The sequence below is a fragment of the Nilaparvata lugens genome, chromosome 5 (assembly GCF_014356525.2).
Source record: "Nilaparvata lugens isolate BPH chromosome 5, ASM1435652v1, whole genome shotgun sequence".
Taxonomy (NCBI): domain Eukaryota; kingdom Metazoa; phylum Arthropoda; class Insecta; order Hemiptera; family Delphacidae; genus Nilaparvata; species Nilaparvata lugens.
The window spans coordinates 52,494,781-52,521,284 of record NC_052508.1 but is presented as its reverse complement, the minus strand read 5'-3'; the positions used below and the strand labels follow the sequence as shown (position 1 = coordinate 52,521,284).

At 33.5% G+C, this 26,504-nt stretch overlaps 2 protein-coding genes across 2 annotated transcripts; both read right to left on the bottom strand.

Moving 5' to 3' along the window:
- Positions 1 to 620: 620 nt before the first annotated feature.
- On the bottom strand, positions 621 to 26,504 carry LOC111045294 (probable 2-oxoglutarate dehydrogenase E1 component DHKTD1 homolog, mitochondrial). Its single transcript, XM_022330670.2, has 19 exons — positions 26,162 to 26,504; positions 24,753 to 24,873; positions 23,969 to 24,140; positions 22,731 to 22,950; positions 21,472 to 21,633; positions 20,350 to 20,423; positions 19,809 to 19,913; positions 19,139 to 19,360; positions 15,127 to 15,284; positions 13,935 to 14,070; positions 12,732 to 12,863; positions 10,563 to 10,683; positions 9,843 to 9,982; positions 7,751 to 7,907; positions 6,808 to 7,010; positions 4,276 to 4,396; positions 3,444 to 3,638; positions 1,624 to 1,709; positions 621 to 827 (listed from the first exon to the last, which is right to left on the bottom strand). Exons 1-19 carry the CDS (start codon positions 26,283 to 26,285, stop codon positions 723 to 725), a joined length of 2,754 nt encoding a protein of 917 aa, XP_022186362.2. The 5' UTR covers positions 26,286 to 26,504; the 3' UTR covers positions 621 to 722.
- LOC111045295 (phosphatidylinositol 4-phosphate 5-kinase type-1 alpha-like) lies at positions 15,146 to 17,991 on the bottom strand. The gene is made up of 2 exons (XM_039428698.1): positions 15,819 to 17,991; positions 15,146 to 15,284 (listed from the first exon to the last, which is right to left on the bottom strand). The coding sequence occupies exon 1, from the start codon at positions 17,556 to 17,558 to the stop codon at positions 16,077 to 16,079; it is 1,482 nt and encodes a 493-aa protein (XP_039284632.1). The 5' UTR covers positions 17,559 to 17,991; the 3' UTR covers positions 15,146 to 15,284; positions 15,819 to 16,076.

Sequence of the window (26,504 nt, the reverse complement as noted above, 5' to 3'; positions counted from 1 at the left end):
TATTATAATGCTGTTTATCAATTACTATGTTGTATCTTGATTTCATCTAAATAATAAAATAATTGATCTTTAAGCAAGTAGAGTATTTACTTCATTCCACGTGTATATTATGTCTAATCTGGAAGATTAATCTGCACATACATTGAATGTATTATCATACAGGTCTTTAATGATCTCTCATTATTCAATGATTTTGAATATTTATTCATAGAGTTTTGCAAGAATCTTTGTTACAGAGATGTTGCAGATTGTTTCAGAATGCATCAATGGATATAAAAACCCAATAATAATGTTTTTCTACTCTACTAAAGTTGACCTCTAAACCTACGACTGACAATGATGCCATGAGCATTGAAACTTAAGTTTTGAGTTGATGAGTAGAAAATACAACATACCGTACTGTGTTTTTATTTGAACATAAATCATTCTTGACTGACTTTAAGTAGCTTTCACAACATAACTGATTCAAAAGTAAAAGAAATGTTTCGAAATTGATTGAACACTGATTACCAAAAACCTCTTGTTAAGCCTATCATTAATTTTTTGATTGAAACACAAACTCCAAACTCCATCATCATCGTTCCGAACTGGATAAGGCTTCAAAAATTAATCGATCAGAGTTTTCTGTAAATCTTTATTATAATACATTTACTACACATAATAAATAGACAATTCGTAAAATTTCCATACAATAAATAATAGAGGTAACAGACAGGAAAGGATTAGATTAGGAAGGGTTGTCTCACAACAAATTCAGCTTCTTCTCTGTACAATTTCCCGATTCCAACAGCTGGAACTGGTAACGGCTTTCTTCCTGCATAGACAATCTGTAAATGGTTTAATAGGATAAAGTGAACTATATATTGAAAAGGAAATACAATTATCTTATAAGGTAGCCATAAGATTCACAATATATACTGTACAAGAGAAACAGATGAACTAGAGAGTAATTGACAGAAAAAAAATATTAATGACAGAAAGCAAGAAAGGAATACTATGGAATATAGACAGTTTTTTCTGAGGATGATACGAACATGAGCTCTAGGCTTGTGCGTGAGTAATGAGATAAGTGGACCTACGGCTTTAGGTAGATTCCGAACCACCGGGAAGCAATTTCAAGCTCATTCATGGCTTTTAGAGGTGTGGTCATCCTAACAACGGGCATATGAAGCTCACTTGTCTTATCGATAGCTCATCAGCGCGACCACAAAACCAAATCACATCTCAATTCCCATTGTAGCAGTAGAAGCATAATTGATGTTAACCATAAGGAAAAGTATAATACATAATACAAAAGATATTAAGTAAATGGACGTAAAAAACAAAATTTTATCTTAGGAATCGTTAGGCAATAGTCCTATAGTTAGTATGGATAAGTAATGGATAGTAATCGATAACAGATAACACAAAATATAAATGTTCATTTATATCTTTGTTATTGAATCTAAAGACGATAGAGTTTTTTTAGCAAGTCTAGTATTAGACTCAAAAAGCTTAAGTTATCCCATTAGTTTGTCAATTTTAAATTTATTAATATAACGTTAGGTTATAATCAATTTTAAACCTATTTCATGCTATGTGAATTGAAATTCAATTTTTTAATCCATAAAAACTTGTAATTACCTTTCTGCCAACAAGATTTTCGAATCTTGGTTTAACAAAAGTCCAAGCTCCCATATTTTGAGGCTCTTCTTGGCTCCATATGAAAACTAGAACAAGACGGCAAATGATCAGGAGAAGGATATGACAAGAATGATCATAAATCAAGTAATCAAACATTCTTATTCTTAATTCCTATTCATAATGATTTTTCAGTATAAAGATTGCATTCTTAACACTTCAAGAGATTCCTGTAGCTCCAATACTCATGCCATAACTGAGAAAAAAAAATTTTTTTGAATGGATGAATGAATGAATTTTATTTGCCAAAATCAAAATACAAAAAAGCTTTACAAAAAATATATATAAGTATATGCTACTGCACTTAAACCAAGATACATACATTTATTTAATTAGATATAATAACGAAATGATATCCTTTATATTATAAATAATGAAGATTCAATTTATGTTCACATGCATAAGTACAGTAGGTGAGGCAAAAACACCGGCAAAAGGAAGATTCCTTGTGCGCCAGTGTGAGTCGTAAATCAGCTTAATCAGGGATGTAATATATAAACTTGAATCTAGCGTATGAAGTGTTCCAAAATATAATTTATAATATGAAGTTGATTATTGTATAAAAGTCAACGATTGGAAATAATTCAAGTTCAGCCATGCCTCTATGGCTCTTTTTCTGTGTTTATTATTTCGGAAATTATTAAGGTTATTGTTCAGGAAATTATTAGGAATTTTGGTTGTTTTATGCTCATAATTTATTGTTTCACTGCTGTGTTCATAGCAAACGAATGATATTTTTCAATATTGTTTCCAAATACCATTTTTTTGCTATAAATATGCACAACACTGAATCAATAAATTATGAGCATATAATTTTGATGCAGAAAATGGAGATTCATTAAATTTTAATAGTAACAAAGTATAAATTTAAAAAAAAACAATGACAAATGAAAAAAATATATAATGCAGTCAGTCAAAAGATAACGTGTTTTAATCAAACTGACAATTATAGGCCTATATCAACATGAAATACAGAGAGGTCCAAAAAATGAGTACACCCTTTCAGTGAATATCTTGGTTAACACACTGGCAGATTGTTTCAGACCGCCGTACGTAGCTTGAGCCACGCTTTTAAAAGAAGAATCTCCCAATGCTGATCAATCCGTCTATTTTAAACCGGCGTAGCATCGCGGCGTGTCGCTGACGCTACATAATACGTGTCGTCACTGCTATTGTTTCAAACACAGGTGTCTCTTCGAATCTCGGGCAGCAAATATTCTCTGAGCTATTCTAAAACCGAGATCAAATACAAAAAGAATGAAAAAAATATCGTATGGTGTGAGATTTTTATAGCTAGCGTAAATACAGTACATTAACTGAATGTAGCTCAAGCTACGCTACAGAGGTCTGAAACGGCCTAAAATTTACGGAGGTCTGTAACGGCCTTACAGTTTCCATGTGGGCCACTCATGGACAGAGTAAGGTACTTTAAAGAAAAAACATCGAGTTACAATACCAAGTAAGATTCATAGCTGTACGTTATCTTTCTCTGATAACGTTCTCTGTCAATTAGTGTATACTTTTTGTGTCCCTCTGTAAAATGAATGTTATAATATGCATACATCACAAGAATTACTTAAACAAGATCATGTTGAGCAAATGACATGAATTTCAAACAAGAATAGATTCAAAGAATGGTGAAATCTATCTTCAGAACTGACCGTTGGCAACACTGATAACAAATGAAAATGCAGAAAAAGTAGGAAGATTAGAAGATTATGTCAAAATAAATATTCGGAAATTCTAAAAATTAAATAACCAACCTTTAGCTCTTGAATAGCGGGTCAATTCTCGTTGCAAGTGCCACGTAGGAAACGGACACAGCTCTTCGACGCGAACAATGGCCGTTTCTTTGATTTTGTTCTCTTTCATGTGCTTTTTGATAGCGTAGTAGTGCTTCCCACTCGTCAGAATAACTCTGGACACTTTGCTTTTATCTAAGCTCCAATCATCGTCATCTAGAACAATATTAATAAACAAACAAATGAATAACTAATGTAAATGAAGTAAGTAAAGTTAATGAGTTGAAGAATGAGTCTTACAGTAACCTAGCTAAGAATCTTTTAATATAAACTTACATATCTGACTGAGTTTTTTAACAGTCAGTACCTTATAATACTGGTCGAATTAGGACTCTCCAGCCACGCTTAGTAACAACATCTCTCGGGCAGAGGGTGGACCATCATGAAAATATTATTAGGAGAGAAACAAGAGCTAGACCACAAACTTGTTTCTCTCTCTAATTTAAATTTTAAAATTAATATTGTAATCCAAAAATTATCACACTTTTACGATCCAAGTCAAATTTCTACTAAAGAATTATGAATACTGGAAATTTCGAATTTAGGTAGATTAGATACTGAACCAAACTTGAATATTACACTGAAAAATTGAAAAAAATTTAGACTGAAAGACTTATACTGGAAATTTGCCGGGAGTTATCCAGTTGAAAAACTTAATGTAATGGAGTCATGAGAAATCTTTAGCTACGGCAGAACTTTTTTCAAAATAACATTCGAATTCATATCGTATTGATATATAAAAATATGTGTTTTTAATATTTTAATGAATGAGTAAATTGGAATTAAATCTTACCAATAACTGGTTGGAAATGTGTACCGGGTTCCATGGCAGACAGAGGTGATGTTGCTTCAGGAAGTCTCAACAATATTTTAGGACCCACAATGACCAATGGTTTTCTGTAGTTTCTCAACATCTGCAACAATTACAATATTCAAGATCTATTATTAAGTTCAGAGTCTAATCTAAGAATAATTCAACTGAAATTGCAATTACTTCATAGGCATTATTTATTGGAAGATATAATAAATATGCTCAGCTATCTTCTACGATAGCAGAAAATTATTTACAAAATTTTAATAATGTATCCATAAAGATGATCAAGTTACAGACTTTTATCTCTATTCAGAATCACAAATGTGTGTTTCAAAATGAGAAACCCTGAACATATTACATGGAAACAATATCAGAGTAGATGATTTGAATAAATGGTAGAAATATTGATACCTGGTTGCAGGTATTTCTATTTTAAAATTAACTGCTGAAAATAACGTCATCTAACGGTAACAATGCCAGGAGAACCTATCAAGATATCAGACGAGAATAAGATTACTTCATTTTACGGCTGTTAGATTCAGAAAAATTTAAATGGAAAAAATCTTGAAACACAGCAAAAACGTTTTTAAATGTAAAACTGCCTTCGCAGAAGGTGAAAATACTTCACTTTAGTGGTAAAATTATTTAATAGATAGGAATGATGATGCCAGAGAGTTTTTAAATTTTTAATTGACGGAAATTAACAATCGTAGCAAAAATGTTGATTCCAATCTAAAAAGTTAAATACCTAGCTTTACTTTTCATTAGCAGCAGCTGCTAGTTAAAGAATCTATCTGAATAAAATGACATAGCAGTTTAAATTGAAAGTAAATAATAATAATAATACCGGGTGAGCATAAATTATTGAACATATTTCATAGGTGAATAAAAAAATAACAAATGAGTGTACTTACATGAATATTGATTTATTGAAAAGCCAATTTCAAATAGTTTTATTTAGAACACATGAAAAGTTCAACAAATTTCTACATGAGCACCTTTTGTTGCACGTAAAATATCTAGACGATATTCAATTTCACGCCATACATTGTCGATTAATTCTGGAGTGATGTCCTGAATTACGGCTACAATTCTTCGTTTTAGTTCGTCAATATTACGTAGCTTCGTTGCATACACCTTATTTTTGACAAATCCCCAAAGGAAGAAATCGAGTGGTGTAATATCAGGGGATCGAGGAGGCTAGGAAATCGGTCCATCGCGGCCAATCCAACGTTCAGGAAATTGTTCATCCAGGTAATATCGAACATGTAGACCCCAATGTGAAGGTGCCCCATCTTGTTGGTAGTAAACATTTGGCTGTCGATATTCGATTTGTGGTACTGCATACTCTTGTAGCATGTCAATATACGAAGTCACGGTAGGCTCGGCGAAAAAGAACGGGCCGATAACGCCATATGCAGCCAACGCACACCAAACATTAACCTTGGGGCTATCACGTTCAATCTCTTGAACAACATGAGGGTTTTCGCTACCCCAAATCCGACAATTATGACGGTTAACAACACCGTTGACATGGAAGGTAGCTTCGTCAGAGAAGATAACCTTTCTTAAAAAATCATTATCTTCTTCAACTTTGTTCAGAATTTCGACAGCGAAATTGTACCGGCGTGGTTTATCGTCTTCTTTAATGTTATGCAACAATTGAATTTTGTACGCATGCAATTTTAGGCGTTTGTGTAGCACTTTCACAATTGTCGACTGCGGTATGCCAAGTTCTAAACTCGCACGACGAGTCGATTTACTTGGGCTTCTCAGAAATGCTTCCCTTACTCGATCGACTACTTCCTCGGATACAGTAGGCCTGCCAGCACCTTCCATGTGCAAAACATTTCCTGTGTCTTTAAATTGTTGATACCAACGTTTAATGGAGTTGTTAGAAGGAGGATCACGGCCATACTCTAAACGAAAACGTCTTTGAACAGTAATAACCGATTTGCTTTCGTGAAACCACAGAACGCACATAGCTTTCTCCTGCACGGTAGCCATTGCTCAACTGAGGCTCTGTCACCCCACCATTGAGCCGACTGTGTTTCGATGAAGGTCATCACAAATTATAGCAGGTACACCAACGTTTGCCACAAAAATAGGCGCGCTACTATTATTTGATATTTTTTTATTCACCTATGAAATGTGTTCAATAATTTATGCTCACCCGGTATTATCATTGTATTATAGAGATAACTAGTACCCTTTTAAACTGTTTTACATAGACACTACTAGTTTCAGCAATCATGCAATTTTCATATAAAACCTTCATAATTTAGTTATTTCTATAATAATTAAATAATGCAAGTAGCCCTATGGAAATACTTTATTAATTGATAATATTGACAACTTATCACTCAGGTGGTGGGGAGGACGTTAATTAATCTTCAACACTGCACCAAGACAAGGTGAGAAGACAGTTTTTCCTTATTATTTACTTATAATAAGACTACTATATAATTATACAAGCGTTCAAATTGATAAAATAATATTGAGAACGCCAACCTGTCTCCTCAAAAGATGGAAATACTGGGCAGGCGTGGTGGGGTTGGCGACATGGAAGTTGACATCCTCTCCGTCGGGCAGGGTCTCACTGGAGTCTGTCAGCTGCAGGAACCTCTCCAGTCGACACGAGCTGTGCTCTGGTCCGGCCCCATCGTAGCCATGCGGCAAAACCATCACCAAGCCACTGCACTGCATCCATTTCGCTAGAAGAAAACCCACAAAAGTAATGAATTTCAACTCTTTTTCGACGGAATCAGTCTATTTCTAAGTAAGTGATAGCTTAGAGGAATTTACACAAATCGGATTTTGTATGAGTTACGAGACGTGTAGGATTAGACTATCCATGTAGTTATTTCTGATACTTCAAGCTATGAGGCGCTTTAGTCTTGCCTTTTAATTCAGAGCCCCCGATTCGAATCCAGGCCCGGGCAAGATATTTCTATCGGGTCACTCCCGTATTTCGGATGGACACGTAAAGTCGGTCCCGGCTGCCTGAAAACAGTCGATAGGCCCTGAAATTGATCAGTTTCGACCTGAAAACTCTGACACCAGAACTGAGTCAGCTAGACCACACGATATTTATTCTGAAATGTCTCGATCCATAAAAGGGTCAATCAATGTGCTATGTTCAGTGATTTCTCAAAAATTCCTGACATGGACAGAGTGTAACAAAACTTGTGACAACTGTCATATTCCAATACATATTGGTAATTCACTGTAATGTGTTCAAAAAAAGTATTTTTTTATTATCAACTCCTTATTTGAACAAGGACTTGTTCGATATTAAATAAATAAATAAACTTTATTTGTCATAAGGGCCATACCCTAAAAATAAAAGACTTGTTCGATATTAGATGTGTCATTTTCAAATAAATTTATTGTATAAGCTTTTTTCTGAAAATAGAATAAATTTCAAGTTGAATGAAGAGCAAATGATACGAACCTTCACCAGAAGTGACGAAAGCATCAATTTGAATTTGAGCGCCATTGAAAAAATCCCCAAACTGAGCCTCCCAAATAACCAGATTTCTCGGATTTTCGATGCTTACTCCGTACTCGAAGCCTAGAACGGCTTCTTCCGAAAGTAAACTATTAACAATCTGGAAAATAATTAGTTGAACATAAAAAAGAATATGATCAGACTGCCGGTTGCACAAAAATCTATTAAATTTATCTGTGACTAAATGACAGTGAAATGTTGAAAGAGAAACAAGTAGAGAAGCGGTTGACGTCTTTAATCAGCATTTACATTTCAAAAATAGTTTATGCAACCGAGCCAGGGATGAAATCTTCAAATTTATTTTTTGGACTTCATTAGCATTAAAATTTGAAAGAGGAATAGTACAAGCTAAGCTTACTTTTCCAATTTCAGATTATGGTATATCTATTATTATAGATCATTGTAATAATTGTATTGATAAAAAATTTATTGATTGATTTTACCATAAGGTATTTGTTTTCAATTTATCTATGGCTTCTGGTTCATTCATTGATGTAGTGTACTTTTATTTCAATAATCATATTTGATACTTTTCAATCTCGATAGATTGATTAAATTGAGAACGTTGCTTTCAAGTGAACTGACTTTGTAAGAAAAATATACTGAATGACTCGATCTGTAACCTGTTAAATTATAAAGAGCTACTGCATAATTTGATGATAGTGAATGATTTGAGAGAAAAAGTATAGGCCTACTCGAGGTTTATGAAGAGCTTCATCGTCTATTTTTCATGCAAATTCGAGTGAAATGCAATGCGATTGCATTATGCAATTAATTGAATACAATGCAAATGCTATATGCATTTAAGTACAATGCTAAGGTCGGCACACCAAGAGAAAGTACAGCCTATTCAAAGCTAACCAAGGAATTTCTAGGGTGTGCTTCTATAATAGTAGTTATGTCGTTTCAAAATATTCTTGGACAATCACATTAGTTCTTCAACTATTAGAGGATTTAACGAGATAATAGGATAGCAAATAGGATAGTACTTGTTCAATAGAGATAGCTTAAGCAAAGTAGAAGAATAGTGATCATATATAATCTACAGAGTGTGTGATAAGTCACTCCCTATTTTTATACAGCTTTCATTTCTTTATTTATGAACCATTTTTGTAAGAACCACATTTGTCAACCTCACTCCCTTGAGGTTGTGTTCAACGCCAATTTTCATTTGTTTCAGTTTAAAAATTCCCCCTCTCTTGACTGTGGAAGAACGAGCCGAAATAGCAGCTCGTATGTGGTCTGATGATCTGTGGTGCGAGTACAAAGATGGCGGAGGACTGAGCGAGGAATCCATTCAAAAACTGTTGAAAATTTCCATTCCAAATTACTAACAACAGGGAGTGTCGCAGATGCAAGACCATCAACGTCAAGGACAGCAGAGAATGTTGACAGAGTTCGTGAGATGTTCATGAGGAGCCCTAAGCACTGCGTCAAGGATCTCGTGAAAGTAGTCATTCATGTTACTCTGTTCCAACGATTCTTCAGAAATATCTCAGTGTTTCTGCATCCAGTATTGCATGGATCCCTCATTCAGCCCTCCACCACCTTTGTACTCGCACCACAGATCACCAGAACTCATAACGAGGAGCTATTTTGGCTCGTTCTTCCACAGTCAAGAGAGGGGGCGTTTTTAAATTGAGACAAATGAAAATTGGTGTTAAACACAAACTTAAAGAGTGCTCTATCTAACAAATGTAGTTCTAACAAAATTGGTTCATAAATAAAGAAATTATAGCTGTATAAAAATAGGGAGAGACTTATCACACATATTATCTATATATTATAATAAAGGAAAGAACTGGCTTATACACGCACTGGATGGGAAATTCACAAATGACGCATCATCAAGTCTGAACTACTGGACAGATTAACTTGAAATTTTGCATATAGATTCTTTATTTACCGAGGATGGTTATAGGCCTACTTTAAATTCGTCTAGATTTCATAAATTCAAGTTTTCAGTCTGTCAAGTTAGAAATTGCACCCTTGCGGAGCACGGGTTACCTACTAGTATGTAATAAAGATAGCTAACCTCTAGTTTGTGTTTCTGGTCTTCTATCATATTGTTAAGAGGAATATGCACTAATCCAGTATCCTGATCCACAAGCATTGCATGTCTCTGTGAGAACGTTCCCCTGCCCACATCTTGGCCGCTCAGACGAATGGTGTATCCTACAAAAAAGTAACCGAATCAACAATACGCACAAAAAATTTTTAATTAATTATTTACAATTCAGCATTTGATTAATATTAATACAGCTAGGCTGGTAAGCTAAGTACTAGTAACAGAATACCACAGTAAATGTTTGTTACGCGTACTGATACTATTATACAAAACTGTGATCAACACCTGTGAAGTGTGTACATAAATTCATAAAACTTTATAAAAACCTGATAATATCAAGAATACAAGAAGACTGGTAATAAAAGTACTATTACCAGCATACTACAGTAAAATTTATTTGCAAATATTATTATACCAATAATATCTTCAAAACCAAAACTAAAAATTGTTCATATTCTATTCTCTTGTAAACAGTTTTGAAGTTGGAAGATCGAAATATCATTTGATTTCGTTAGCAATCTGAATTCAATTCTCACTATATCAGTGATAATATGAACGTATAATCAACTGCAATCAAGAGTTTCAAGTCATAAGTAACAAAGTCAAGAGTTATACAGTAAAAGAGTTCTGGACTACTATTTTATTATCCCAATTCAATAAAATTGAATGAAGGTAATGAAAGCATACCTTGATAAAGCAACGATCCAAATGCAAGAGCTTCAGCAGTTGCCCAGTCAAGACTCAATTGTTCAGCAACTTTCTTCAGCCTTGTTTGCACATGACTTCTTAGCACATTAGAATGAATGTTCTGTAACAGAGTGATAAAACGATTAGAGAGATTCGATGAATCTATGAATGTACATATATACAGAGTGAGTCATACGTATGGGAACCCTTCAATAAATTGGAGACTGTTGTAGATATAATACTGTAACCTTCAGGATAAGTAATTAATCAAATACCCTACCTTTTGACGTACAACTGAATTCCAACCTCTCATAAGGGGGTGACTTAGGTGTTGTAACTCGAATATTTTTAATGTAAACACCCATTGTATGGTACATCACTTTAAAGGCCTATCTGAAACAAGAAAGATGGCATCGATAAAAATATTCTATGATACTTGTATCCAAAATGGCGGCTGTTTGAAGTTTTATTTTTTAAGGAAATGAGTGGTTGTAACTCAAATATTTTAAATGTTAACACCCATTGTATAATACATCATTTTAAAAAATTCTCAAAAGGAGAGAAATGACCTCAATAAAAATGTTCTATGATACTTTTATTCAAAATGGCGGCTGATTAGAATTCATCAATTATGTTTTTAAAAACTCAAACTTCAATCAGCCGCCATTTTTGATAAAAGTATCATAGAATATTTTATTGATGTTATCTTTCTTGTATTAGAAAGGCCTCGAAAATGATGTACCACACAATGGGTGTTAAAATTTAAAATATTTGAGTTAAAACGCCTCATTTCCTTAAAAACTAAAACTTCAATCAGCCGCCATTTTGGATACAAGTATCACAGAACATTTTTATCGATGTCATCTTTCTTGTTTTAAAAAGGCCTTTAAAATGATGTACCACACAATGGGTGTTTACATTTGAAATATTCGAGTTACAACCCCTAAGTCACCCCCTTATGAGAGGTTGAAATTCAGTTGTACGTCAAAAGGTAGAGTATTTGACCAATAACTTATCCTGAAAGTTACAGTATTATATCTACAACAGTCTCCAATTTATTGAAGGGTTCCCATGCATATGACTCTCTGTATAATAGTATAATGCTGTTCATGAATTACACTGCTTACAAAGTTCCTGAATTTTAAAAATAAATCCCACTATTGTTGACAATTTAAAGTTAATCTTACAATTGAGTTCCTTGATCTCATGCATTTCTAATAAAACTTACAATTGAAAACTACTTTATTCAAATGAATCTCCACGATTCCAAAATTGATGATCACATTAGAATAAAAGTTCAATAGAATGTTCAACAATAGGGTGTTACCAACAGTAAAGACAGAAATATGTTTGATATCACTTTTGCAATATGTTGTGTAGCAATATATTGCCAACAGTAAATCAAATATGTAATGTATGTAGTATCAACACGAAATCATGATCCACGACTGAAATTTGTAAGTATACTGGAAGAGATAACTCAATTCATTCAAATGTCTATAATTGCTTCAACAAATATATAACTTGTCAAAGATTGAACGAGATTAGTGAGTTCTTGCTGATGACTGTAGTCTCGAGAAGTTGCCCGTTTGTGGGTTTGTTCGACGATTACTAAAGATCGCTTCCATCAATAAACTTCAAATTTTTAATACATTTTCTTTGAACCATTATACAGATCCAGTTCGTTCTAGGATTACATGCAGATAAAGCCACATGTATTGCAGTAAGGTTAATTCTGATTTTAAACCACCAGCTGATCTACCTCTGTTTGAACTGAGATTTACCCCTTGGAAAAATATTCTACCAAGTCACAGTCCGGGTCCTGTAGCTTTGCCTATCGTCAGAGAGCCACTAGACTACAATAGGCCTACTACCCGTTCAAAAACATCTAACGTCTGTAGGGAGCTTCCTCCATCTAGGAATCTAGGTACTCTGGAGAGTATGTTTTTTTAAAAGTAGGAATATCACCCCGCGAACCATACCTTGCATTTATATGCCGTTTCAAAGTGACGGAGGCAAAGCTACGGGACGCGTACAATAGTTAATAGTTGAACAGAGGTTCTCTAGTGAGATGGTCTTCAAAGTTCAGCATTCCTCTTAAGTCTTCCCATTTTAATCAATATTTAAAGTTTGAAGTGGGTTTCACAATGAAGAGAACTGTCAACTCACAAAGCCTTCTGGGTAGCTGACAGATTTCTTTCCAACATGATGCAGCAGGTTGAGGTGAACGCCCGTATCCCACACAGTTATTGCTGACTCAGCTTGCGAGAATCCCTGCCACCGTCCCTTGAAATACTCTTCCTGAAGACAATAGAAAAATATGGAATAATAAAATAAAAAATACAGGAAATAAATAAAGAAGGAAAATATCATAAATGATAAGACAGCTTTGAAGAGACATAAGCAACGATAGAAAAACAACGGTATATGATGATTATTGTACAATGAGCAGAGTTTCTGGATGGACAGGAGGTTGAACTGGAATCACCATGCTTAACAGGTGTGCAGGAAACTTTTGAAAACAGAAGAAAATGAATAATAAGCCCTTTTGATGACTGAACCAGATGTAGAACACAATTCTAAACACATTTTGTTCAGTTATATTTTCCCGTCAGACGCACCGTTTACGAGTAAATTGAGCCTAATGCTAGGACAGTCAAATTTTCATCCATCAATGATATGGCAGATGAAGCTATTAGTCTGGTTATCAACTGAGGTATTACATGAAGTCTGGTAATTAATATGAGGATAAATAATTATTTATATACACTTGTTTCTATACAGTCTGTCTCTATACTTATTCTTGATTGCACCATGGTTGAAAAGGCTCACTCACAAAGACATGATGTTGAAAATATCTTATTATATCAAAATTGGGAATCTTAATGCCTTTTCATATAGAACATGATAGGTAGGCTTCATTTTCCAACTTTCAAATGAAGGGCCAGCTGGAATGGTGATTTATTGTGGAGTGGAGTCGAGGGGATAGGTTGCCGTGACCGTAGACGACTACTTGTACCCTCGTTAAAATATACCATTGCCGTCAAGTTGTCACCCCGACTACTTGACACCTACTGGACCGGAGGTGCCAACTAGTCATGACCGTAAACGACAATGACACCTCGCACCCTCGCGACAGGGTGTCCCCCCGACTAGTTGCCACCACCACAGAAAGGAGACAAGTACACGGGTAAAGCTCACGTCTACTTGTCCCCTAAAAACCGGTTTTAAAAGGGGACAAGTAGTCGGGGTGGCACCTAGTCGCGTACCCGTATTGATCTGAGAGGATAATTTTATGTATAATTAGATCAACCAAACAACTTTATGAGTTTGAATCAAGTAATGATGATGAACTGAAATGAAAAGAAATACCTCTGGTTCAAAGCTTTCAGCCTTCTTCAGTTCCTCTCCCAGCCATGCTGTGTGCTCGGTTATTGTACTATCAATCTCTCGTTTGGTCATCTTTCCCCTTTCCAAAAGAGCATCAGCGTACTGATCAGGAATACTTCTGTCAATTCGAATGAATTCAAATATTAGCTACATTTCAAATGACTGATACAAGAAATCTAACAATAATTTGAATCGATTTTGAATTAATGTTAAAAAACAATACGAGCAAAATATCTAAATCACAGTGGAAATTTTTCCTGTATAATACAGGATTTGTTACATAAAAACAATCTAGAAGTTGGAAATAGATAGGCTACCTCCTTCAGTTAAGAATTGGATGGAAAAATCAACTCTGTGGGGGAGAACAAACGACATTTTGAAGAGAAATGTAGTGGCTATGGGTGTGACCATTCATAGCCTACATAGTTCATTTAATACATTTATACTTGTCTTGCACTCCCTCCTCAATATATGATCTTCAAAAGAAATTACAGAAGTAAAGGTGACTTTACTTGGAAAATCTCACAAATGGAGTACCGTAATCATAATTTATTGTAATGGTGAATGAAAAAGACTAAGAAATTGTCAAAAAACCACTGATTTATTGATAATTAGAAAGACCGGTTTCGGTTATTAAACCATTGTCAATCTCTGATAAACTCAATCAATCTCAGTTTATCAGAGATTGACAATGGTGTAATATCCGAAACCGGTCTTTCTAATTATCAATAAATCAGTGTTTTTTGACAATTTCTTAGTCTTTTTCATTCACTATGAATAATTACCACAATATCAACTTCTCAACTACACAAAAAAATTTATGGTAATAACTGATAGCTAATAAAATGGTAAAAAGTTTAGACTTGTTGCTAAGGGTGATGCACACATGAGCTCCAGACTTATGCGTGGGTGATGAGAAGGATGATGTTGTGATATGAGTGGACCCACAGCTTTAGGTGGGTTCCGAACCCAGGAAACGATTTTTAATTCGTAAATGATATCAGACACATGAATCTATCTAAAAGAGAGCCAAACTGCGCGACCACGAAGGTAACCGCTGCCTTATAAAAGTATAATTTAAATTGATTATGTTGAGACTAATGAGAAAATAATTTATTATTTCTAACAAGAAAAAAAACAATTTGTTTTCAATAAGAGTGATTGTGCAACCCACCTGTAGTCTTTAATGATTTTATAGAGCATTGGATTTGTAAAAGTGGGATCGTCCAATTCATTGTGTCCCCATCGACGATAGCAATTGAGATCAATGAAAATGTCTTTCCGGAATTTTCTTTGATAATCTACAGCCAGTCTAGCTGCTTTTATGACTAACTGAAAAATAAAAATAATTAGGATATTATTGTTTATAAAACAAACATCAATTTTTGTTGCACTTGAAACTGAAACAATTCCCAAGAAATCTTGAATAATTTTATTATTATGGTTCAAAGTAGGAATTACATGTTAAACTTTCTTTTCCATTGTATAGCTAAATTTAGATCTCACTTTATGGTTCCAAGACTGAGCTTTGTGTAGGCATTTACCTTTTCAGAGTCAAAATAATTTAACTGAAATTGCAATTATTTTATGGGCGTTATTTATTAAAATATACAATGATAAATAATTCTCAGTTATCTTCTACGATAGCACAAAATTAAGTACCAAATTTTTATTCCATAAGGAATACATCCATGAAGTATATCTGTGTTTGGATACGTTGATACATGATAACGTAAAAGATGCAATAAAAATAGAAGGAGCAATATAATATATCCATGAACATTCATAACTCATAACGTATCTGTAGATTACTTTCAAATAGTCTCAATAAACACATATAAATATTAAGTACGGTAATCAACTTACGTATCTGTTCAAATAACTGGTTCTAACTAAGTGGATATTGATTCAAGCTTTATAAATCAATCAGTTTAAAAGTTTATCAACAGCGAATAAAAAAAATTGGGTGGAATTTGGTAACATCGAATTTTAATATGGACGCGCACAACACTCAACACTCAAGTGTCTTGTGGATTTCACAGTTTTTTCCTATTTAGTGAGAAATATCCAAGTACGGAGTGACAACATTTTCTATGTTTGGATATTTCTCCTGACAGACGAGATTCAAGGGCAGTTGACATTAGCTCGGCGCCTTGGAGGTGGTGAATTTTTAGGCGTTGGAACACCTTTTTTGAAAACTTTTTTGGACATGAAATCCTGGAAACGTTGAGAATAGAAATTTGGTCTCACTACAGAAACCGTATCTCCATCTTGTATGAGCGATTTCCATGCATGTTCCAGTTTTTTCTTCAGATGATAGCTTTGTAAAATATCGATGATACCTATAAAAAGAATCAGTCTTTCTCCTTTGGCATTTTTGGCAGGTATACCACCTGGAAGAAGTTCGTCATCCATGCTAGGGTGTTTGCTGCCTGATGATGCAACGTACGACAGCCTCTGATGTACGACACTCCCCGTCAAACTCGACTTTTCAGATTTATCATCATCAGTATCATCTCCACTGTCCGTCTTCTTCCTCGTATGTTCCTTCACATCCTTCTCTTTCTCAGCCTCATCCAAATTATGAACACCAATCAAAAGGCTGTAATCCATTATATGAAAGCTCTCCAGTACCCGGCAATCCCTCTGTATAGTTTTGAACAAACTGTTGTAGATTTCTGCATCCAAAAATATGCCCTCAGAATGATGCTCCATAAAGTCAAGGTCTTTGTAGGTTGGAATTTTTTTCTGTCTTTCGCTTTTGGAAGCTTTTCTCTTATACGTTGAACCTTTCAAATCATACTTTTGATGAAGAACAACAGATGATGGAAGAAGATTGTTCATTGCAACCATTCTTATGTTTTTAGTTTTACATTGATAACAATATAGGCCGAAGAATTTGGGTAACAATGTTCTGGGATTCTGATTGAGATTCATATAATATCCTGGAAGCAATTTTTGTAGGAATTTTCCTTCTTTATTCTGGATAGTTTTCAATATGAATTTGTCGTCTGCAGTCATGTAAAATATTGAACCACTTGCTCCCGGATTAGACAATTCTCGCAGTACTGAGCTACAAAACGATACTAGAAAATCATCAGGCCGGATTCCGAATAAATCACGAAAATATCTAAATGCATTTGGTCCGTAAGTTTTGAAAACAAACTCCTGATATGGATGAGCAGGAGTGTTATTTGAGCCTTTAGGGTTGAAGCTTATTATCTCTACAGTCATAAAATCTTGCATTAATATGTCACGCTCTGGCTTGGAAACCAATCCTCCCACGGTGTGTTGTATACCAAGTTGAATTGAGCCCATGATTTGTGTTGTTTGAATTCGCTTGTACGTTACCTCACCTCCTACTCCAACACGACGATGACCAATTTTCCTCTCTTTTTCCATCTTGGATCCTTTTGAATGGAAAACATATTCAACTTGATCTGCTGAAGAGCCTGGCTTTGCTAAGTTGTCATCATCCTTTGATTCAAACACTTGATCATCGGTATCACGGTCTTCCACAATCCAAACAGATATATCCTCTAATTTAGCTGTTTTCAGTTTGGAATTCTCTCCCAAATCCACTTTTACACTAGCACTTATCGCCATATTCAATGAAATTTCTGATTTACTCCCACACTTTTCGAGCTAGATACCCACTACCCTATTTTCACAAACCCTAAAATACCAATTATCACAAAATATTAATTAATTAACGACGGGGTTTCTTGAGTAGTAAAAAACACGTAATTTGAACAATACTTGAGGCCGTTATTAAAAAATTAAACTATATTAAATATTTAAGTAACACAGAGCTCAACTATAACCTAACAGGGTTTTCAAAGATATTTTCCTGCTTTTCCATCAGCTGACCTGCTGACGTTTCGCAATATGAGAAAATTTCCCAGGCCCTGACGCCCAGACCCAAACCACTTGAAAATTGAAAAAGGAAACATAACCTAAAATCCTTTTGCAAACGCTTCTGCAAGTGATAGATCTAGAAGGCATTGCAACCATTTCCAACTCAGGCGGTAAAATATTCAAAAGTCAAAATTATTACGCTTGTCGATTAAGATTGTTTTTGTTTTATAAATAGTGATTCTTTCATCTAAAATAGTGTTTTCATTCACTATACCGTATCTCCATGCAAATATAAAAATATGAAAATTCTTTATAAATAGATATTCCTTTATCAATCATGTAAATTTATTTTTATTTGCAATGATTTTACGAATACCTATTCTAGGTAGCCTACCTACATTGGTATACGTACGGTACATTTATAACAGATAATAATAATTATTATTATACTTTATAAGCTCTCACGATAAAATTTTCACTTACTTTGTAAGTAAGTAATGTTACGATAATTCAATATACCCTATAGAACCTAGGCTATTGTAGCTAACCGCAGCAAGTTGAAATTTATTTATTTATCTTTATTTTAGCAAATTTAAGTGTTGTAGCTACATTAAAGGTACAAAAGTTGTAGCCACACACAATCAAATAAAAACAAAAACTCATTGAACCAGAATAATTATTTGTAGGTAGTTAATATAGGTAGTGTAATTTGAATAATTACCTACTACGAACAAAATATAATCTTACCGTAATTGAAGTGATTCGATAACATACAGAAAAAATTCTATACCGTAATCATTTATATACTATTTTTAACAGAGAAGAATGAATGTTTACAGTAGCCTAGAATATCAACATAGGTGGGTAGTTAATATTGGGCACATAGCATTAGAAGGCTATGATATTTATCTCGAGCCACTCCCGTGTTTCGGATGGACATGTTAAGCCGTCGGTCCCGGCTGCCTAAAAACCAGTCGTTAGGTCATGTCAGAGGCCCTGAAATTGATCAGTTGCGACCTGAAAACTCTGACACCAGACCTGAGCCAGCCAGGTCACTCGATATTATTATTATTATTATTATTATTATTAGCATTAGAAGGCTGACATTTCAGTAGGATAGACAACATATATTGTGTTTTCATTTCAGAAGTTGAAACAATTCACTTTATACCCTACCGTACCATATACATTATTTATACATTGAAAATGGCATTAATGTCCGAAACATGTTGTGACAAAATAATTTAAAAGGGTACTGAGATTTATATTTTTATTTACGGTATATTATTTATACATTATAATGTTACTCATGCCAATCCCTCAAATACCTCTGGTTTACTTCCATCCACATGAATGACAGGCGCAGATATTATTTTTGCAATATCGGTAGCATAATGCGTCCCCCTGCCACAGTAAGGAGGCGTTGTGAATGCCAACTGGTTATTAATTACAAGGTGAATGCTTCCTCCAACCTCGAAGAACGGTAGCTGGCTCATTAGAAATGTTTCCTGGTTGACTCCTTGACCCATGAGTGCACCATCACCATGTACCTTACATGTTACAAATAAAATAATGAAATAATACATAAAATTAATTTACATTCTTTACCAATTTCCTAATACATCATCTGAAATATCTTCTTCGAATAAATAATGTACAGGAATCATCAAAAATATATCATATACAGATAAAATATATGTGTTTGACAATGCATAATTTACATGATCTTCTAGGTACAATATAAAAATAGTATTGATCTTGATGGAAAAATTACTGCCTAATTTAATATATGTGTGAAAGAATACTGCAATTTGATAATTTATTTTAGTAGAGATTTAAATTATTACACTAAAGAGAATCAATTGATTAAATTTGAAATATCAGCTAAATGCATAGCATTATTGAACAAATATCAATGTTTTCATTCATAAATAAATTATATTAACATTTCTAAAGTAAAAACCTGTTGTTTTAAAAAAAGTATTTCATTTTTTTTACTTGCAAATTTATAATGCGCTCTCCCCATATTCCGTCACCGTATCCACCTTGTTGTTTGGCCATATATTTTGCTCTGGTTTTTCCCATTGATACAGGATTGACTGCCTAGAATTGGAATTTGATCAAATTAATTCAAATAGATGAAGATAGACTTAGTCGAATAACAGCAAAATGTACACTGGTCGAATCTATTGATTGATGCTACACATTTTTCCTTATAGTGCTGCTACTAAAAGTGATTGAATTGTTGAGACATGTTATGGTGGTTGGATGAATCATTTCAAAAGGGTACGTGAGAAATTTTTATCTAATTGATAACTATTTATTACAATTACAATAATTTATTATTATTTATTATCCACATTGAAACTCAATTCAGCTCAGATTACTCTCAATCAATGAAATTAATGGAGATTGAATAATGAGTGATTCCACTTTTATCTGACTTAGTAGTGTTGTATCTCTAATATTGGAGTTTCTTCAATATTTACTAAATTATATTGTTAAAATAGAATATGTAAAACCTATCAAAAATACATACCTCAAGATGTGAAGGGTTAAAGAGACTTGTGACATGTATTTTATGTCCTCCTTCTTTTATATCTATAGATGTGGCTGAAATCAAACAAGAAAATCAATTAGATATTTATAGGTCAAGAAATGTTGTACCGTACACTCACCATCTAGATTGTTAATTTAATTATTGCATTATTATAACATGAACAAGGGCTATCATCTGGGGAATTAATCACTGGTTCAGTGGTTTAATAGAAAGCGTAAGATGAGAAATTGAGTTGACAGTCTCATGTGTGTAAGATGTACAGGAGGATATGGGGACCGGTCTGCGTTGAAGGAAACTGGAGAGCCAGATCCAACAATGAGATTGATGAAGCAATTGGCGAAAGAAATATTATAAGGTGTATCAAAGCAAAAATAATAGAATGGCTGGGTCACGTGGTAAGAATGAGTGATGAAAGAGTACCACAAAAGCTGCTTGATGAAAGGATGATGGGCATCCGAAAAAGAGGAAGGCCAAGAAGAAGATGGATCAGCGATGTGGTAGAAGATCTCCGTGTGCTAGGTGTGGCAAACTGGCGGCAGGGAGCACAAGAGCGGGATGTATGGAGGCGTCATGTAGAGGAGGCCAAGGTCCACCCAGGACTGTAGAGCCAGATTAAGTAAGTAAGTAAGTAGTCTCATGTGTGTTTTTCTTTTAAAAAAATCATTTTGTAGTTCATGTATTTCCACTTATTGATAGAACATTTAGTAGGTAGGATGGAATTTATCGTATTATTCCATTTGGGAAGAGCTGAGTAGAATAATTACTATCATAGCAGCAAATACCATTAATAAGTTAATAGCATAGCTGTGTTGCGTATCAATTCTTATACACTATTAATTCAACATTTGTTTTTTAAAAATACACTTTTGTAGAATTGTGTAGCTCTGCAGATAAGAGTCTAGTGAGAAGTGAGAATCTTGTTAAGACCTTTGTTCAGCAAATTGGCTACATAAGGCTACTATTTGCTTAACACACAGTTTCTCTTAAGTGACTTTCAAATATTTCTTACACTTTGAAACTCTAATGGTATATCAAATAGTCAACAAATAAACTTTTTTGAATCATCAAAAAGACAGTCTTCGAGTTGAATACTAGACCTACTCAAATGACTGATGACATCTCCATAAGCCTTGGCGCTGCTTGGAAACTCTGAGTTGCCGGCCAGTTTATGGAACAGCTTTGCTGGAGGAAGCTGTAACAATCCTGTCAAAAGATTAAGTCTCCCTCGATGAGCCATTCCAATCACCACTTCGTCAACCTTTGCTGAAATCAAAAGGCAACATTTATGTTGGATTATAGGAGAGAATCAATCTTCTCAGTAGAGTATCATGAAAAATGGAAAATGAAGATAAAATCAACATGAACAACTCCTGAATTTTTCACAGGAATTCTTGGATTTTGAATAAGATTGGAAGAAAAAAATAGGCCTGATAGACCTACAATCATATAACCTACTATTTTCTCTTTGTACGTTTTGTACTAACCAACTATTTTCAGCCTTGTACTGCCAGCTTAGATTATGTAAATTGTATAATATAAAATATATAACATTTACAATATTGTACTTATTTAGGCTATATTTCTCACACGATCTCTTTACTCTATAGAGTCTATAGCCTACCGTCATGCAGTCAATTATTTAAATTGTAAGAAACAATTTATTTACTCTAAGAGCTGAAAATCATTTTTTTTCTTTCGAAGCTTATTTCCAGCTTTTGTATCATGTATACAATAAGCATAATGTATATTTAGATAAATATACAATTTATGGTCTACATGTATATTTTTCACATACCTTACGATACCATCATACAGTCAATTATTCAGATTTAAGAAGCAATTTATTTACTAACTTCATTATTAAAGTTTATGCAAGCTTCATGAACTCATTTTATATCTCTCTTTTCAATCATTTTTTTGTATTCCTGGCACACACCGCAGTTCATGCAGGGTTATGATATGATAGGTATACCCTTTATGACGATTACATGAATAATTTTAATTTACGTAGATATATTACATATGGTAAGATGGTATGCTAGATAATTTGAAGGAAATTATTATGATGCACAATTAATAAAAACTTTGCAGTTGAAAGTTTCTATCAGAAGTATCACATACGACTATTTTGCTATGTTGTGCTGGAATTCTCCTCGCAATAAAACGGTCGTCATCCACTAGTAGAGGGAGTAAACATTTTCTACTATGTTTAATCAATTGTGTACTATAGTATTTTACATTAAAGAAAGTGAATGAATCAATAAAACCATATTGTATCATTGAATTCCCTATTTCTCAATAATTTTCTCATATAATGTGGTCTACAAACCTCAAGGATTTCTCTGAAATAATCTATCTACCTTCACTGAGAGCTCTGAAGAACTCGACATAGAAGGCGAACATACTCTCGGCGCCCTCAGCTCCGTACCGTTTCAGCGTCACAAACTTGGTGGCCAGGAATCTGTCGAAAGCCTGCGATTTGAGCATTTCAATGGCTGCCCGCTTCTCAATGACAGGGTCCAGTTTTTGATCGGACAGCCTCTCAAAGTTGCTGGCAAACCATTCTCTCTCTGTTTCATCCTGCAACAAGAGTCGTCGTATAGCATCAGGCCTCACAAATACAATGATTATTAACTTATACAGAATGATTATTATTAAACTAAAATCCAAATTAATAATTTCGTTTAGTAATAGGTAATTATTAATTTATCAGCATTTGAATAAATCCAATATCTCAGTAATTTCCATCTGATAACTTATACAGACATTAACTTGAGAAATAGAAAACGTTTTGAGCTAAAGCCTGTTCAACTTCTCTGAATATTGTATTTGTTCGCTCCATCAAATAGATAAATAATGAAACACTAGAATATTATCTAAAGATATCACGAATTTATTGAAAAGTTACAAACATGTTTCAACATCAACAGTGTGACAATGAAAAATTTGATATTTTAAGAGAATATTCTAGTGTTTTATTATGAATGAATATTATTATTATCCAACCAAAAACAGTGCATAAATAAATTCAAGATATTTTCTTGTAATCCATGAGTTTTTTATATAGGTAGTATAATTGGAGTGTTTTGATCAATCTCTTTAATCGCTGCATTTCCCTAGCTCTATCATTTAGTTACAAAACAATGTTTTTCCATCGAGTAAGGGAAGTTATAATATATTGTCTTTGTACTACTTAGGTTATAGACTAATTATTATTATTATAGTTATTTTGACGATTTAAATCCATTTTTGATAGGTATTCTATTTCGCAGAAATTGATTGATAGCGTTTCCCGTAACCATAAAGTCGTTGCAATTTCAAGCTATATAGGAAGGTATTTCTTCTTGTGATTGAACTACTGTACAGTATCTAGGTACCGGTAATGAATTATTGACGTATTCTAGGCAACTCAGTTGAACAACCATTCCTCTATTACTAGGCTATCAATCAATTTCTGCGAAATAGAATACCTATCAAAAATGGATTTAAATCGTCAAAATAACTATTTTTGCAAAATTTAAAGCCAAAAATGGTTCTTATCTTACTTTTACCAGTAAGTAAAAGGATAACTTTTCGCTGATAAAAATAATTATCTTACTTGCAGATATGTGAATTCAACACTGATAGATGAACAGTAGATTTTCTTCAGCAGCTCAATAATTTGATCCACTGAATTTTCTGTGTCATTATCCACTGTCAAAATCCCATTCAATTCGAATTTATCAGACGGGCTCAAAGAATATCGGTCGATTTCAAGCTCTGGAACAGAACTTCAACAAAAACTACATGAAAACCATTTCCAAAACAGAAACAATAAACGAATTATTCTACTTTCAGGATAGAAGAAAATGAACAACTCTTGGTGATATTATTGACAACCCATAATTGAAAGAGTTCGGAAGTGAATCAAGGGTCGATCTAGTGTAGAAGAATCAAGAATGTAATGAGAATTAAAAATCTGGAACTCTGGAAGTGACGAGTAGAATCAAGAACAGTACCGGTACCTTATTTCTAGCAAATATCGATTATTTTTTAAATACTTATTTGAAAATGTGGAGTTGGATGATGCTTGTATGTTTCAATTGATAGGAGTGATGCCTCAATTATGACACCTTATGGCTATTTAACGACTGTATTCAAGAACTGAGAAAAAATTTGAAATATTCATTTAAAAAAAGCTGTTAATCCTAATTCTCTGTAGGTGAATAACTTATTATTTTACTTTGAAAGATAAGATGCCATATTATGAAATAAGTGGTGTTTAGACTAAAATACTGATCAATATTTAATTACCAATATCTCTTATATAATAATTATATCAATTGGCAATAACTTAACAGTAGCCTACCATAGATGAAAATATAATAATTTTATAATCTCACCTTGATTGATCAAGAGAAAATGGATTGGTTTTGGCTATTCTGTGTCCATGTTCTCTGTAAGCACTTATCAGCTGAAAAATCTTATTGTTTTTCTTGCGAATCTGTAGTAGCTCATTGTCAACTAAAAAAATAGAAAAAAAGGCTCAATTAAACATGCTTTATTGACCATGATAGTATTGCAATGAATGAAGCACTAACGGTAGCACAGCCACCTCTCTAATAATTAGAAGAGGCTGTACATCGCTAGTCTATGGTCAAATAATACAATTGAATAATATTGACTAATGGAAACTTGAATAGACGCTCTATAGGACTTTAAAAAATAACCAAAAAGTAGCGGGGTGGCGGTACGTTAATTTATTTATTTTTAACACTAACAATAAAGCACTACTATAACTTTATAAAAAAATTAAATATTCATCAACTTATAAAGGGTACCTAACGTACCGTACTTCAGATTATGACAATATAATAATATTTTCCAGATTACAGTTGATATTTCATATATCAAAGAAAATATAATAATTATTATTTAAAAACACTTCACTAATATGGGCTAATTTTGTACAAATTCAAAATGACCTATGGTCGAAATTAGTCATTAAAATATTTTAAAGTTTTTAATAATAAAGGATACTACAAGTTTTTATTAGGCTAATTATTTTTTGTTTATCATTGGAGTTTTCCGGCATGAAATTATACCGTTATAATATTATTATTTTTGAAATTTAATCATGATTTGATTCTCATAAATGAGAGGAAACAATTATTTGTCGTCTCTACAAAAACTCTGTGAAATATATACAATTTCATTTTATGTAATACTTTCCAATATATGGATAAGTATACTAATCTCAGCTTGCAATTTTCAATTTTGGAGATTGCATATTAATTCTGTTGTGATTTATTCAATCATTTTGAAATGACTCACATCAAGAATGTAAATGATTGTCCAACTTGTGAGTTTGAATAATTCTACATTGTGTTACCATGATGCGTTGAAGGTATAGGCCTACCCTTACATTTTATTAGAATCTATCAGTTCTGATCTTATGAGATCTTCTGATTTATGGGTTTGTCTTCAATCTAGTCTATAACCATTTTTTTTGCATCTTATTCAAAATGCAACCATAATAATCGAACACATTTTTGTATCTGACTTCTAATGATGTCAATCTGTGATGATGCCTTTACATATATCAAGGCGATACGATCGATTGTCACACGCACTGTGCGTTATACTCTTCCAATCCAATTGCGGTACCTCAATAAAGTTGTATATTGCATTCAAACAGTAAAAAATGTACATTGAACGCCAGAATAACTAAGGAGCAATTCATAAATGTGAGTTTACCTACTGACATTGGAACACATGCTGAGAATTTATCATCATACCTGACAGAACTTACCTCTTTTGAGAGAAGTTTGTCTTGGTTTATATCCATATTCACTCGTTTTGAAAAAATAATATCTCCGACTATAGTTAATGGATTCATTGGAACATAACCTACAAAACCTGCTTGTCAGAGGCATAATTAGTTACACAGTTACACTCACACATTAGAAAGATGAAGGAAATCTATTATGAAACACCAATAAATCGTAATGCCATTTTTTATAACGTTCATCTCTGATAAGAGATTTGACCTTACAAAACTCAGAACTGAGAGCGCCTTGATCTCTAAAAGTTATTGTTGCCAGTTCAATATGTTGCTTTCAAGATGTTCAATAGTTTTTTTACAAATAAATGTT

What these genes read in the sequence shown, in the direction of transcription:
- LOC111045294 (XM_022330670.2), bottom strand. Translation starts at nt 26,285, where the DNA reads ATGCCTCTGACAAGCAGGTTTTGTAGGTTATGTTCCAATGAATCCATT. An exon ending in TTTTCTCTTGATCAATCAAG is followed by an intron (nt 24,141 to 24,752) that starts GTGAGATTATAA and finishes TTTTTGTTGAAG; the next exon opens with TTCTGTTCCAGAGCTTGAAA. An exon ending in TGGATCGTTGCTTTATCAAG is followed by an intron (nt 9,983 to 10,562) that starts GTATGCTTTCAT and finishes ACTTTTTTGTAG; the next exon opens with GATACACCATTCGTCTGAGC.
- LOC111045295 (XM_039428698.1), bottom strand. Translation starts at nt 17,558, where the DNA reads ATGGCGATAAGTGCTAGTGTAAAAGTGGATTTGGGAGAGAATTCCAAA.